The sequence below is a fragment of the Cygnus atratus genome, chromosome 5 (genome assembly GCF_013377495.2).
Source record: "Cygnus atratus isolate AKBS03 ecotype Queensland, Australia chromosome 5, CAtr_DNAZoo_HiC_assembly, whole genome shotgun sequence".
Taxonomy (NCBI): Eukaryota; Metazoa; Chordata; class Aves; order Anseriformes; family Anatidae; genus Cygnus; species Cygnus atratus.
This window is the reverse complement of record NC_066366.1, coordinates 44,391,256-44,407,943: the sequence shown is the minus strand read 5'-3', so window position 1 is coordinate 44,407,943 and position 16,688 is coordinate 44,391,256. Positions and strand designations below refer to the sequence as shown.

The window sequence follows — 16,688 nt, the reverse complement described above, 5'->3', positions numbered from 1 at the left end:
CGAATGAAGGAAAAAACTTTACTGGCAAAATATATGTTACCTTTCCATGCGAGAAAGAAAAAAAAAAACTATAAGTGCTCACATTTAATAGCTCGTTTAATTTCCTTTCTATATTAAGGCAAAGACAACACACAGGAGAATGTTCAATCTCATTTAATGAAAAATTGCTCGAGTACTTCCATTTATTTCTACTTTTATTTTCTCATTCAGATTGAAAGCTTCAATAAATACTAAATCTGGAAAAAATCTTCAGACTGTATTCCATAAAATCTTTCAAAAAGAAGAACCCAAAGTCTGAGGTCATTTTCATTATAAACTTGCCATCCAGATTTGCAAAGATGCAAAAGCATACAAACCACATTTTTAGTAAATGAGTTGTTTTAAAAATGGCAAGAAAATGTTTGAATAAAACATTTTAAGTTTTGTAGGCTGACATTAGTTTGCATTTCCTAGTTTCACAGGTCAGACAGTCAGCTGAAGTTTTAAAATTTTCTTTCTGCTTTGATATTTACACCAAAAGTTTACCCTGCATGTTCCTGAAAGAATCTGTCCCGAAAGACTCTCTACCTGAACAACTGGTAAGCAAAAGAATTAGTGTTAGTATTAATGTTTTTTGTTGTTGTTTGTTTGTTTTTTAATGTAAGACCATATGGATAGACTTTAGAATATTTTATATCTGCATAGGAACAACCCAGTTTCTGACTAACAGAAATACAAGTACAAGGACTGTGAATTATTCAAAATTAAGCATATTTGCTTCGTTTTAATGACTTTACAGTACCAATGCACAGAGCATTACCCACACATCTAGTATATAATATCATATCTCTTTAAAGCACTACATTCCGAGTACTACTAAGCACTGATTTATTATTTCTGCTTTGCTCTTCTATGACAGTTAATCTAGTGTCCTACCTGATAATGCACCAAGGAACTCTGTTCTTGCTGTTGTTGGTGCCTATACTCCCATCAGGTAGGAGCTACCTAAGAATAAATATTTTGTTGATTTCAGTATTAATTAGTCCCATCATTTAAGACCCATAAGAGTAGGCAGCCTTAGGTATGCATGAGACAATGAATCCGTCAACTAAGCAAGTGGTGTTACTTGCAATGTAATTAATGTTAATTGTCCTCAGTATATTTGGTTGTATCACATTCATTTTTTCTTTTTTTTTTTACACTGCAACTTTCAAAATATTTAAATAGGAACAACTAAAATATGCAATTTACAGATGGCTTAAAACAAGGCAATAATAATAATAAAAATAAGAAATAATTTCACAAAAATATTCCACTAATAAATCAAGATTTAAAAAAAGTAGGAGAAAAGCTTTGCTCATATATGAAACACTACTAACTATTCAGATTATAGTTTTTGATTATCCATTTAGGAGACCTCTACTTTAACGTTAAGTAAAGCTATAGTTTCATTTCAGAAGCCAGAAGTTCTTCACTTCTATTTGTGCATTTAAGTCAAAATTGCAGCACAGCTGATTTTTTTCACTAAATACAGTTACAGAAAGACTAGTACCAAGGAGTTACAGCAAAACTCAAGTGATGATCTCTGTTTTCTCTTGAATGCATACACACACAAGAACAGAAACTGGCCCATGACTTACAAAAGTCAGTGTTTAGCATGTAAGGAGGTTAAACTCAAAATGCTGATAGAAATGTATTTTGTTTCTCACAGGTGGTCATTTTCAAACATTGAGATTAGCGAATATCAGATACACCTAGCAAGCAGGACCAGAGGAAAAACATCAAGCCATTTTCCATTTGAGAGGTACAGGCAATCTGGGTGTAACTTTGTACTGCTGCAGCCTCTGCCTACTTGTGTTTGACTGTATCAATTTTATTAATCTCTTGTGTTAGAGAGAAAAAAAAAAACACGGGAGAATGTATACATCACTCTAACACCTCTTCATCTGGTAAGTAGCACTAACAGCATTATGTAGCCAAAATACTGGCAGTGTGAAGGACTTACAGACTTAGGTCTGATAGAATACAGGAAAATCTAAACAGAAAACATTTCTACTGCTCTCTGCCTTATTTGGTGAATCACTTGAAAGCTTTACTTCTCATTGCTGATGAATCCTCCCTCAGCGCTGAAGTTCCCTCAATAGCTTAAAGGCATACGTAAGATATCTATTGCCTTACACTAAAGCCATCTAAAAAAAACAGTGCTCTTTTTAGAAGATGTTTACAATGGTACTTAACCACAAGCTTCTCAAAAGTCTCTCTCTTTCTCTCTTTTTGGTTTGTTTGTTTCCCAAGCATGAGACTGTTCATACAGGGCAGAAGAAGGGAATCCTTCATATCTATCACCTGGTGCTGATAAATATCACCTGGTGGTGATAGATGACACAGGAGAGCATGCTTTCTTTGAACAACATGTACCATGACTTCTTGCCCTCATTCTCCAGTACCCTATACCAAGCACAGATCAGGATGAATAGCCATGTCCATCACCTGAGTTTACAGACCAGAAAAAACAATACAGAAAACTGTGGTAAATGAGGAACCTAGACTCTTAAGTGCAGAATAATAGATGGGAGAAACTGCAAGAGGAGTCTGGTGCACATTAGCAAGTAGATCTAAGGTAGTCAAAACATGTTCTTCTACAATATAATGGTAAAACTAGATGGAGAATTTGGGTGTTCACTTCTTAGCTGTCCTTCAAAAGGCCCAGCATATGAATATGAACTTAAGTCACTGGCCAGGGACCTGGGTGATAGAAAAAATGAAACGTGTTCCTTTCAGCCTTCTATGAGATGACAAAGTACCAGAAGAAATGGTAAAAATACCAGATTCTAAACTGACTGGACATATTCATGGAAGAAAAATACATCTGGGTGTAGAGAATACAAAACCTTGGGTTCAGTAAGTGCATGAACCACAAATTATTGTAGGCTGGGACAGTACTCTGTGACAGTGTCACTGCATGTTTGTATCATACACTCTTCATGGGGCATACTTTACTGGTCACAGCTGCAGGCAGAAGGTGGAGAGATGGAGATGGCCTGATCCTGCACAGCCAATCCTCTGTGCTTATGTGTGCAAGCCACTGGGCATGGGGAGCTCTTGCAAAGTTCAGTGCTAAAGAACCCTCATCCCAGCACAGGCTTCCTTAATCCTATGAAATGCACAGGTGGTAGGTGTTGAATATTTCAAAACAGACACAAGGTAATGATTACTTGTGAGAGTTTTCTTCTTTCTCCCCTTTTGGCTTTCCAGCACCCTGATAGAGGCAAAACTAAGCATAGTAAGTAAACCTTTTATTTGCTGTCTTCCTTCCCCTCTTGTCATTTTATCCATACTGACTTGTCATTAATGTCTGTACCATACATAAATATGACCTTCATATTCTACATAGTTGTTATTTTTCAGCAAAATCAAACAGAACTTAATAGACAATATCATGAGGATTTACTAAGTAGATAGGGCAAATTGCAGTGATCAGGCACTAGGCTTGGTCAGACTGACCAGCCCCATTTTACACCTTAACCGTACACCCCTTTTTGTCTTTTCCTCCTTTGTTCCACCCAACCCCCTTCCCTTGCACATTGCCTGATCTGTTTGCATGGTTCCACCAATTCCCACCCTCAATATGCAGGACCCCCGGGTTTGCATGTTTATCAGTTATCAAGTCCAGGTTGGCCCCTCTTTGAAGTGATGCCTGCAGTTTCTTGAAACGCTGCAAATAACTTATTAGTTAAAATAGAAAACAAAGGATAAGAGTGAATGAAGTTCCACAAGGATCTGCATAAAGGCTTATGCTGTTTGATACATTCATAAATGACCTAGAAAAGGGAGCAAACAGCAAGGTTTAGTCAGGCTAGAAAGTTATGGTAGTAATGCTAAGAGCTGACTGTGAGGAATTTCAGAAGGTTTTTATAGGACTGAGTGGTTGGAAAATAAAAGAGTAAATGAAACTTGGTGCCAGTAGATGTAACTGGGGAAATTTAATTCTTCTGTTGCATATATAAAAAATGACAGGTTCAGAGCTCACCATTTTCACTCCAGAACAGGTTTTGGCATTATGCTAGATCCACGAAAACATTGATTCAGTGCTTAGGAACAGTCAGAAATACCAAATCAAATATTAGGAAATACTGGGAAAGAGATAGGGAAAATACTTATGCCACTGTAGAAATGCAGGGTTTGCCTGCACTTAGAATACCTTCAAAAACAAGAACAAAATGCCATATATATGAAGCCAATGAAAACCAAGTTGAGAAAGTTAGGAAAAACAAACAAACAAAAACAACAACAAAACCAAAGAGAAATCTTTCATCATACAACAGGAAGTAGACCTGTGAAATTCCTTGTCAAAAGACATTATGGGCACCAGGTGAAATTGGACATGCAGTTGAAAGAGATCTACTAAGAATCAATGAATAGGCAAAAAATGGCAGTGCAGTTGAGGCGGTGTAGTGGTGGAGATAAGGGATACCATCACTTGACAGGCTTGAGAGGTGGGCCTGTGTGAACTTCATGAAGTTCAACAAGGCCAAGTGCAGAGTTCTGCATCTGGGTCAGGGCAATCCAAGCACAGATGCAGGCTGGGCAGAGAATGGATTGACAGCAGCTGTGAGGAGAAGGACCTGGGGGTGTTGGTTGATGAGAAGCTCAACATGTGCTGGCAATGTGTGCTTGCAGCCTAGAAAGCCAACCATATCCTGGGCTGCATCAAAAGCAGCACGGCCTGATCCTCCCCCTCTACTCTGCTCTCATGAGTTCCCACCTGCAGTACTGCCTTCAGCTCTGGGCCCCCAGCACAAAAAGGACATGGACCTATTTGAATGAGTCCAGAGGAGGACAATGAGGATGATCAAAGGGCTGGAGCACCTCTCCTACGGACAGGATGAGGGAATTGGGGTTGTTTAGTCTAGAGGAGACTGGGGAGACCTTATAGTGGCTTTCCAGTACCTGAATGGGGCCTACAGAAAAGCTTGGGAGGGACTCTTTTTCAGGGATTGTAGCGATAGGACAAGGAGTAATGGTTTTAAACTGAAAAAGGGTAGATTTAGATTAGATATAAGGAAGAAATTCTTCACTATGAGGGTGGTGAGGAACTGGAACAGGTTCCCCAGAGAAGCTGTGGATACCCCATCCCTGGAGGTATTCACGGCCAGGCTGGATGGGGCTTTGAGCAACCTGGTCTGGAGGGAGTTGTCCTTGCTCATTGCAGGGGGGTTGGAATTAGATGGTCTTTAAGATCCCTTCTAATCCAAACCATTCTATGGTTCTGTGAATGAACAGGCTCAGAAAATTCCCTCAGTTGAAATAGTTCAGAATCTGGGAAAGTATTAACATGTGCTTGACCTGTTCGTATCTTTCTGGTCTATCTGTGGTCCCTCTCAAGCAGAGGATAGTTGGTGAAATGGGTCCTTGGTTTCAATCAGCAGGGTTATTCTTATGTTCTTACTGTCATAGCTGTAACCTAATAAAATCAGTGTTTCTGGTTTAGATGAAGACTAACTTCACTCCTATAACTCAAAAAAGTCTATTTAGGTAAGTAATGGAATTTTTGCTAATTCCATCCCATAGCAGCTAGAAATAGTTAAATGTTTTTGTTGTTGTTTGTTTGTTTTATTTTTCCAGGAAAAATATATCTCTTCCTGACCTCCCTACATGTGTCATTTTACATCTAGCAACATCAATTCTACTCATAATACCTAAACAGTACAGATACTGATACATGTTGGAACATCATATGTCAGGAGAATTGTCGATTACTTGGAAAGAATCCAAAGAAAAGCATTAGGAAGACAGTGAAGTAATGGAGAAGATTGCTGAGGGGAACCTGTAAAGACTTCATCTCTGAATGTTTTTAAGAACAAAATATCTTCTGGAAATAACATGAAGAAACATGATTCTGCATAGGGACAAGAACAACATCTGGCTCATGAATCCCCTTATTGTTAGAGGTAAAGAGAGTATTAGAGGAAAAGTATAATATTCACTTCTCTTTTTCTTATACTCTTCTTAGCACCTACTTATGGACCCTACCAGGAGCAGGACAGTGGACCTTTGGCCCAACCAAGTACAACCATTCCTCTGTTTTTAAAAGAACTTCCTTCTGAGGTACTTTTAAACAGTATTTTTTCCATGGGTTAATGATGTCATAGGCTACTTTTCAAATAATTCAGTTACAAGAGGAGGGTGGACAGGAAACCTGAAAACTTGAGGAGACAGAAGAAAGGACATGTGATCAACTCTTAGTGAAAGTGCCATTCAGTGACAATGTTGTTATACTGATCTTCTGTTTTGGTGATGAAGGGAATGGTTATCTTTCTGAGAAGAAAACCTATCTCAAAGATAAGAAGATTTGAAAGTTTCAGTAAACATTTATTATTAGATTTTTAGATTGTGATTTTTAAAATATTTTTTATTTTTAAGGAATATTCAGATTTAAACTCTACTATTCCTAGTCAATAAATGATTCTTAAATACTAGCACCATCTTGTTTTTATTAAGCACCATCTTGTTTTTATTAAGTTGGTAAGTGAAAATTTTCATCTGAAGAGCTGAATAGAGTAAAACAGTTTGAAAGAGAAAGAAGATGAGGGGAGGATATTGTGTGAAATCCCTACAGTAAAAGCAGCTATTGTCAGATACAAGAATAAAGGAAAGCAGATGCTCTGATGTGCTGAATTGGTGTTGAATTATGTAACTCAAGCAGATAACAAATCTTGTGTGAATTGTAAGTTACAAAGACAAGACACTGATAAACAGTGGTTGGATAAACAGTAAATTTGGTAATCTGAACACATGCGGACCATATACACTAAAACTAGATGAGCAGAAAAAAATGTAAGAACAGTGAACTGCAAATTCTTTGTACACGTTTAGCAGACACTACTCTCAATAACAAAGACTATGAAAAAAAATTAAGGAATATGCTCAACTGATGACTGATTGGCACTCTATGCCCAAAAATGTTTCATAGAACATATGGGTAGTTCAATTGTAATACTCATAGCTGAAAAAGGAGATAGAAATATTGCAGACAGTATGTAAAAGGATCACAGGGTTAAACAAATTATTGAAAAAACATGCCTTAGAGTGTAAGATACCAGATCTTAACTTTCCCAATTTATCAAAACAAAAAGGAGTGATTGGATCACAATGTTAACTGTTAGAATGCAGGACACTTTCATCTGACAGGTAAAGATCCCACAAAATCTAGTGGTGTAAAGATACAGTTGCACAGATTCCATGTTCTGGGAGAAAGGATTTATCCCAGCTAGTTGCTCCAGGGTAGTTCTGGCACTGTCCTTATGTGCAGTTCAGTGCATCAAAATAAGAAGCCTGGATTTCTTGGAGTCAGTGCAGAGTGATTGGTGCCTGCAGAGTGGCAATTAAAAGTGAATAAATTCAATGCCTAAATACATTTCTCCACTTCGTACCACACAGCAATAACCACAAACACAGAAAGAAGCAAGGATGTTTGACCATTGGAACAAATTGTCAAGAACTGTATGTGACTATTGTTAATATTACTTCAAAACCAACAATGTAAGATTTTTCTAACAACAACCAAAAAAAAAAAAAGTGAGAGAAAGACCTCTAAGTAACTGTAACAATTGAGATGTTTTATGCTTTTATCATACAGAATGTCAGACTAGATGATCCCATGAACCCTCATAGCATTAAAATCTATGTATCTACAACTTACTAAGAAAGGAAAACAAATGAAATTAACAAAGAAGCACCTACTATTTTATCATAGTATATTTTATCATGTGACTGTTCACAGGCAGTTTCACTTAAACAGTTCCTTTTTAAAGAATTATGCTACACTTGTGACCTTCCATTGTTCTGGTGCCATAGCTGACTTTAACACTAAGCTCCATACTACTGTACATAATTCAGCAATTTTGTATTTTAATGTTTCTGGAATTCTTACTTTAGTACTATCTGGTTCAGGGAATTTTTTTTTTTCCAATTTGTTTCAAACAAGCTTTATTCTGATAGTTCAAGCTTGATAGAAGTTTTTCCACACATTCTCTTTTGTGTTTGAACAAATATATTGAGTTTTTAAGATCTGACATGTTTCTTCTCAAAACCCTTTTTGTATTATATTACTTTCATTTCCCAGAGATTTCCTTATTTGGACTTAACTTCCGTTTTCCGAAGGATGCCCTAATAGCTTCCTCCAGTCGGCTATTTCACCATGTCAGTGTGTTTCCTGTTCTTTCAGAATTTCAGTACTTCATCATTAAAATAGAGGTAATAATTATGTGCTTATGTTGCGAGGTTATTTATGAAGCTGCATTTATGAGACTCCATACTCAATTCTGAAGTAATGAAGTGTACAAAAAGATCATGATAGAATTACCTGAAATCACAATATCTCTGAATTTCAGACAGTTCCTAAGACAAAGACTTGGGAAAAATATATTTTTAAATCAGTTAGTTTTTAATATAAAATAAAGACACCATCTTCTTCAATTTTACTTGCAGCTTCTGTGAGCTCAGAATGTTCTGAACTACTCATTAAGCTTATAAAAAATGCAGGTGCCAGTGATGCAGTTATCACAGGTAAAGCTGTTAAGTCCCTACGCATTTTGTTCTGCAGTTCAAAAAAGCATTTTATCAATAAGTATTTATGAACACTTGACATAATAGTTCTATACATAAGATCGTAAATGTGTAAAATACGTTACACAGTTATCATATCTCTCTTATCAGAAGCTGACAGTTACAAAGGTAACTACACAGACGAACTGACTCACTACACTTTGTTATCCTGGTGTCCATGTGCTCACCCTTACCAACATAACAAACACCAGGTACATCTGGGCTCCTTGTCCCTGAAGGGTCAGCTACCTTGCATTTATCAAAGAGCAGTATCATGCATATGGCCAATATCCTGGAGCAGATGCAGAATGGTAGCTTAATGCCCCATGTAAAAAGCATATTCCTAAAGACTGTACTGTCTTTGTGTCTATTTATCTGGCAGCTCCATTCTCTCCCCTAGCTATATTTTGTCCAATTTCTACCAAATTTGATCGTGGTAATGTGAAAATAGCATCTGGGTAGAGGATAGAAACCTATTTATCATCCCTTTTGTTAAAAAAGGGAGTGGGGAAGCAGAGAGGGCTCCAGCCCTTATCCATTCTGTGGGGAACAATCATTCAGCGCTCACACAGATCTGGTCTAGCCTCAGGAGATGCTGCCTTTTGTCCAGTCACATTCATACTGGTTTTAGGAGGCAGGTGAGACTGCTTTTAGAAACATCTATTGGAGGAAATACAGGACACTACTGTTGACTTGCTATAGAAGGTATGGGGAGGAGCTGAGATATTGTCAGCAAGCTAAAGGGACATAATGTGGGCCTGAAGATGCTGTGCATGCAAGCCGCTGAAGTGAGGACAATGTGACGTTTTCAGCAACAAAACAAAAAGAAATAAGTTCTTGCAAGTTCAGTTATCCTTATGGAACACGTTGCCAAAGGATGTTGAAATGGGCTCAAGAGACAACTGAATAAGTACACAGAAGAGCAATGGTCAAAACTACACTAACTTTAGAAAGTTCCCATGGGGAAAAAATAATGGAAAGTTGTGACACTATTCATGGAAGGTACCACTTATCTTTTCTATATCCAGACACGTGAGGAAAATTAAGAGAAGAGAAACCCTGGAGATGAGATATTGCATCAGATGAGGGCCATTGGACTGATTTAATATGGCTGAAGTGCAGGAAAACATGGTCGTGCACCAGCCAGGATACTGAGAATATTGGGGCTTGGAAAAGGAGCTGAATTTATTTTAGTAAGTGAATGCAGATGATCTAGAGCACAAACAAACAAGAAAAACTTTATTTGTTTTATTGCCAAAGGAAAAAACTAACAGCAAGAAATAATAGACTCATAAAATGAAAAGCATTCAGAACTCTGTTGAGATGATGCTGGGATACTCAGACACCATCTGAGAATTTCATCATAATGATGCCAAGAAAGATACTGCTTTGAAGATATTACTTGAAAAACACTTCAAGCATTATGATGCAAGCATATATTTGGACAAAGGTTCAGTGGTGGTTTGGTGATCTGTAAATTTAAGTCATTCTTAGCAGTCATTAACCCCCATGTCCTAGTAGATCTGCTGGCATTGAAAGGCCAGGATCTCCCATGGCATGTTCCACCAAACAGGGAAGAGGTTAGAGCACCAACCACTGCTCTGCTCCAGCACTGTGCTGGTGAAAGTGAAGAGCACTGCCATCTGTGGGGCTGGGACAGGGGTTCCATCATTGCTGTGCGTGTACTGCCACTGCCTGAAGGAAGAGGAAGGACAGGCAGAGGCAGAAGCAAAGGAGGGCCAGGAAGGGGCAAAATGGGGCCAGCCCAGGCCAGGCTGCCAGCTGTGCAGAGAGGAACAAAAATATTATAGCTATCACAAAATTATCAACACCTAATTTCATATTGTTTAGTACTGTATTTCAGTGCCACTTAGACCTGCTTTCCTACCATAGTATGGTATGGGTATGTAATCCTTAACATCAGGCAACAAGGCAAGCTTTGCCCATAATACACAAAACCTCTTTCTCTCTACTTACTTAGTTTACTCGACAAGGTGAAAATAAATAAATAAATAGAAATCTTGTACTGAAAAAAGGCAACACCAAAAGCAATTATCTATGCACTTAGGCGTTCCGGATAAGCACCTGCATTAACTATATTTGGACAAATACATTAAAAACACTTTAAATCAAACACTCGTTCCTGGATGAAGTTCATGACACTTTTCCACTAGATGAGTTTGGAATTAAACATTTTTGCAAATTCTTATAAGCACAGCTTGTTAAAAAAAAAAAAAAAGGCCCACACTGCTCTTTTAAAGTAGGGCAGAGAAATGAGAACAGTCCCGACTGAATAATTGGAATGAAACTTTAATTGGAGTTTCAAGATCCCATGCATTGAAAAGAGCTCATCGTCTCCAAAAGCTGGGAAAGTGTTCCTAGATTCACCACAGCTGCTGAGCTTTACAAATTCTACAAAACTGAATAGCCACATAAGAAAGTTTTAAAATCAGTAATCTCGAGATCCACACACAACAACCAAGAAGCGAAGTTACTTTACCTGACGTAACAAAGCTGCTGAATTTGGGGAAATTTTTAGATATTTTCAACATATAATGAGCAAATATGCACTTCACTTCAAAAGAAGGCTTCAGTTAACAGAAACTTTGATTATTTTAGAATCTTTTGTCTCTAATTCAGAGCTGTTGTCAGTTGTAAAGCAGAAGGATGCAAAACACGACAGAAGCGGCAGCACACATCTTACAATTCCTCACGAAAATGGTTTGTATTTTATCCTTTATGTGAAAATCATTCCAAGGTGTCTGAAAATACTGAATGAATAACAGATGAAAATAACTGTTATAACTTCCATTTAATATATGGAGGGAAAGAAAGTCATTTGCTAAGAGGAAGGGACTACAGTATTTGACACAGTCCACTGGACTTCAGTACTTCAGATAATAACACAGACAGAGAATGTACACACTTTCTTCAGAGAGAAAACTATACACTGAAGTGAAAAAAGATTTTTTTTTGTGACGAGATGTGTTTTTCCTTATTTTGTTAGAGAATTTTGCTATTAGTTTTCAAATCAAACAGACTATACAGTGCATGTTCTACCTTTTCTAGTACATACTATAAATAACAATTGTCATTAGCTGATTTTTTTTCTTGTCTTGTAATGGCTATGTTAGGGAGTATACTTCTTCAGTTTAGCAAGGCTAATTCCAATTGGTTCAGATGATTAAAATGCACCCAAATAATTATAAAAGAATTACGTACTTTTTCATGGAAAGAAGATATTCACTAGATTTTTTTTTATTATTATTATTATTATTATTTTAAATCAGTGGCTTATGATCTTAGTGTCCCTTAGTGTTTAAATTGTTGAATAAAACACTAGAAGTGCAACAGCCGAGGGCTTTACCTGTGAAGCTGCATATGGAGAGGTACTTCTCGGTCCTCATACCAGCATTTTTCATAGAAACCATCCGATTCCATTATGTGATCTCATTGTTTCTATTAACTATTTTAAATGCCTGTACAGAGATGGATTTCTCATATAAACTGAAACTCCTTTATTTTCTAGCTTATCGTAGCAGATTTCAAAGAATGTACTATATACTACATATGGTAACCTTACTGCAATTTCAAGCTTAATAAACATTATATACAAAAGTATAAAATAAAATAGAAAATGTTTAATTTAAGATCTTACTTATCAATTGAAACACTTGCATATCTGCAGTCTAATTGTCCAAAAAACCCTAAAGACATGCATAAGTAATGGAAATAACATATGAGTTTTCTCTGTCTTTTCAGGTAACTGGTTAATTTGCTAAGCCTTTACTTTTAAGTGTTAAAGTGCATCTTGAGAAACCCATTCAAATAACTTCAAAAAACTTCATGGTTCTTATTTTAAAATAAAGTCCTGAGAATCATTATCAAGATATAAAACTATCAACCTGTAATGTTTTTATCTTGCAGTTAAATCAAATGAGTTTGAGTTTGTTTCTTTCATCAGGAAGTAATTTACTTTCAAATGAACTTCCCCTTGGAGACTAGAAACTTTTTGTAACTTAGGAGACAAAGTTAAAGGCAAGGAGTGATTCAGCTGCTTAGCTAAAGCTGACTGGTGCCATTTCGGTTTCCCCACAGTATCCGTCTCATACACCTGTATGGAGCTGACAGATAGGACATGCAGCACTCTTTTGGACGGGCAGTGAGAATCCAGACAACATAGCCTAAAGCGCCTGTAATGGTACTAAACGCTGTGGTTTAGGTACCTGAATGGCTCTGAAATGTCTATCACTTTGGCAAGCCCCAAATTTGCTGATCACATGCTGAGCAGTTTTGTTTTCCTGAAGTACTTTGTCTTCCAGATAGCATGTTGGGATTCCCAGTTCCCATGGATTATTTTTGTCAGGCTTTGGCAAAGCAGCTGAAAGTGCACAGAAGCTTTTAAAACTATTTGCGATGTGGTACATCCAATTCCTATTCTTTTTATATTGTAAAAGTCTGTTTTTGTGTGTCCCCTCCACGCACGGGACACACAAAATCCAGCCTTCCAATCAGCTTGCTCACAAGCAGTCCAGTGACTAATTTTCCCATATCCTACCCTGAACTTTTAAAGTCAAGCATCTCTTCACATCCCTGTAAGGTTTGAGGGACACTTTCCTTAGGTCTGCTAGACGCACACAGATTGTGTGCGCTGCCGTTCCCTGTATGTTGTGCTGCCCAGGTAAGTTACGGCACTTCCCCCCTTGCCACTTCCCTCTCTCCTCTCCCAGGGCATTAGCTCAGAGCATCTCCTGCTTGCAAAGAACAAATACGACAGGCTTAAACCACCGCAGTGAACTCACAGGGTCTGAGTGTGCTCCGGCAGGCTGGGGATGAAGTGGATGTCCCTGCAGGTGATTTTGTAGTCGTCCCAGTCGGAACACTCGCAGAAGGCTGACGGGCACCGCTCCGTGCCCTGGCTGCACAGCACCAGCACCAGCACCAGCTGGAAGGCGACCGGCAGGCACAGCATCTTCGCTGCCCGCTCCCTCCCCGGCTCTGCCCCTCGCTCCTCCGAGGGGCCGGCAGGAGACGGGCGAGCCGCGGGGCGCCCGGCGCTGCCCGGCCGGGGGACGCCGCCCGGCAAAGGCGGCACCGCGGGGCTGGGCAGCGCCGCCTCCGCCCTCCGCGGGGTCGGGGAAGGTCTGGCCGCAGCCCGCGCCCTCCCCTCGGGGCGCCGTCCCTCTGCCTCGCCCCATCCCCAGCGCCCGGCCCGCCCCGGGGTCCCGGGGCCACCTGCCGAGGAGGAGCCGGGCCGAGAGGAGCCTCCGGCACCCCCGCTGCCCACCGCCGGGCTGGCTCCGGTACGGGCGGCCCGGGAGGGGTGGTCCCGGTGGTCCGTGAGGGGCCCCTCCAGGCACAGCCGTTCTGCCGGGCTGTGCTTTTCACCAGGTGGGAGCCCGCTAGCTGCCAGGTAGCCGTGGACTAAGTGCAAAAGTTTAAAACAGTGTTAGAAATTGCAGCGAGTGGTTTTGAAAGCCACACGATAAAAGAGAGCAAAGCGGAAAGAATAACTTTTCCCGAATGATCTGAAAAGATAAAATCCCTATGCTAAAAGAGAGAGGGGGAATATCTACCCTTGAGAGAAACAGGGTGGGACCATTGCTCCTTACAGCAGCAATCTCCTGTGGTCACTGGTAGGGACACCGGTACGCAATGGGCATGATACAGAGGTTCCCACACTGCAGGAGTTGTACCTGGGTCTGACAGACACAGTGAAAGCTGAAAAATCTGGTAATGTTCATTTAATTCTGGGTTTCTTCATAAACAAGAGATGCTCCTCCTAAAAACAGGTATTTAAAAGTAGAGAAAGACAAGGAAAAAAAAAAGAGATCGTTGAATTCAATGAGGAACAAAGAAAGCTCTTTAATATTTGCCTCAATTCATTTTACTTTTTTTTTCATCTAAATGCCAGTGTTTTCTCCTTCATGCAGATTTTGTGCATATGTAGGTACACAAGAAAAATGCCAACAGAAAGTCAACAAAAACGTTTGTAACTCTTGAGGGAGGAGGAAACTGAAAAAGGCAACCTCCTCACAGTAAAAAATTAAATGATGTTTTTGGGTAGATAGTGCCCCTGCAGCCTGATCAGCAGTATCAGAAAGATATGAGTACAAAACGGCAGATGTTATTTCAGTGTAACTCTTTACCAGTAATTTAAGTCAGTTCATCCACAAATATAATTAATACCCTTAGCATATATTTTTAAGGTGAGGAAATAATACCATGCCCATGAAGAAACAAAATATAAATCCCAATCCTGCAGACCTGTTAGCACCTAGACCATGTTTAAGTGAGGCATCCCATCAGATACATTCATCCTTTTTAGTTCAGGGTATTCTTTGGGACAGCCCAGTGAGGGTAAGGGAAGCTGAAGCATCCTCCACAGCTGGAGTGCCCTAGGCAACTTACACTGCATTGACTGTGATTCCTTTGGGAATGCTGGCTGTCCCAAATGCAATGTGCCCTAGTGGCATGTCCTTCTGGCAGACTGCTCGTGTCTATAACTCACTCTGCAGCCCCAAAAGCCAGCATCCGCCACCACTTCATGGTGTATGTACTGATCTAGATAAAAATTAGGTGAGACGCAGCTCACTGAACTTCAAGGCAGACGAACAGGTATGCTGGGCACTCCAGTGAGGCACAAGCCAGGGAAAGGGTGTGATTCAGTTTCACAAAGTCAGACATGAAGCTCTGTACCAGTTCTCCACTTTGGCCAGTGCTGAGAGAGGGAGACTGAGAATGGTGAAAGACAGATCAGGTTGCTGGAGAATGTTACAAATGTGTTCTGGCTTGCTGTCTCTCACCCACCCTCCAAAGAGGCACTGTGCCAGGATCTTCCGGGCTTGCCCCCTTATCCCTTCCATGCTGTCATGGTTTCCATGATTTATACTGCTGTAGCCACATAGCCATAATTTTAAAAAATGAAATGCAGATACATCAAAGACCAAACAAGAAGAAAAGTTCAGTGAAGTAGAGCTAGGCTTGGCTTGGGCCCTCTACCCAAAGACAGTAATCAACCACTTAGTTTCATCTAATGCTCTATGGGTTATAAAATTCAGACAGTGCTTCAGCTGCCTACAGGATGTTCCTAGGATATCAAACTTCTCTGCTGGTTTTCTTGTTCTTACTGCCAAAGTAGCCAGCTTGTCCTGGGGACACTGTATTCCATATTAGCAATTGGACATGAAAATCTCATTCGTTTTGGCTTGGGCAAAGAAATAGTTTGGATGACACAGGCTGACACAGAGGAGTTTTGCTACATCTAGCAAAACAAATGGATCACCAGAGGACTCTCTGTCTTCTCTCGGATCAATGCTCTTAGCTGTCATGAGTCTATTTTACACTTGATTTCCAGGCAGTGGGTAAAAGCCATAGCTGTTTCACACAGCAAATAACATTGCCTGACACTGCCAGAGGCAGCTTGTCAACTTGAGCACCAGCATTGAACTCCTCTTCCAGCTTAATCTCTGTCCTCTCATAACTGATCTTGAAGACGCAATGCTACTTGGAGCACAACAGAAGAGTCCTTGCCTTTCACAACAAGCAAGACCTGGTTAGCAGGAAGAGAGCGGGGAGGTGCATCCCCTCTTTAATGACAGCACTGCTGGGGTGATTTGTTGCAACCTCTTGTGTGCACTCTTGCAAACTCCTCTTCCTCACTCTTATTCTGATTTCAGCATTACTTTTTATGTACTTTTTGTGAACTAAGCAAAAGAATAATAGTTTTATTGGGGGACAGATAAGTAGTCCCAAGATTTGAGTCATTTCAGTAGGTTTTCATAAACCCAACCACACTCATTCATTTGGTGTACTAAAGATATCCTTATGCTACTTATCTTTACTAATAAGCTACTCTATTAGCTACTCCATAGTAATAGTGCTTCAGGCTCTTTAACTAGAAGATGGCTAAATTGTTTCATTCTCTTTCACTGAGGGCAAAGTAATTTGAATTACATTTTATTTAGTGGGAAGAAAAGCATGTACACAGATATCGGTATTAGAAACTTTGTTATGTCAGCTGCTCTGTGGCAGCCACAGAAGTCCAGAAAGTGTTAATGGAAGGAATAAATATCTTCCTAGCTATTACTAACAGATCCAAA

The 16,688-nt window shown here is 39.6% G+C and overlaps 1 protein-coding gene and 1 long non-coding RNA gene across 4 annotated transcripts in view; one reads left to right on the top strand and one right to left on the bottom strand.

Annotated features, from left to right (window-relative positions):
- The window catches only part of TSHR (thyroid stimulating hormone receptor), a 60,970-nt gene extending 47,412 nt beyond the window's left edge, over positions 1-13,558 (bottom strand). For all 3 annotated transcript variants that reach the window (XM_035539349.1, XM_035539350.1, XM_035539351.1), the window contains exon 1: positions 13,389-13,558. In XM_035539349.1, the coding sequence (XP_035395242.1) occupies positions 13,389-13,558 (170 nt within the window). The remainder of the gene's footprint in view (positions 1-13,388) is intronic.
- LOC118244394 (uncharacterized) lies at positions 458-6,250 on the top strand. Its single transcript, XR_004777528.2, has 3 exons — positions 458-578; positions 1,691-1,783; positions 5,605-6,250. It is a non-coding gene; the product is annotated as an uncharacterized LOC118244394 (long non-coding RNA).
- Positions 13,559-16,688: the final 3,130 nt, after the last annotated feature.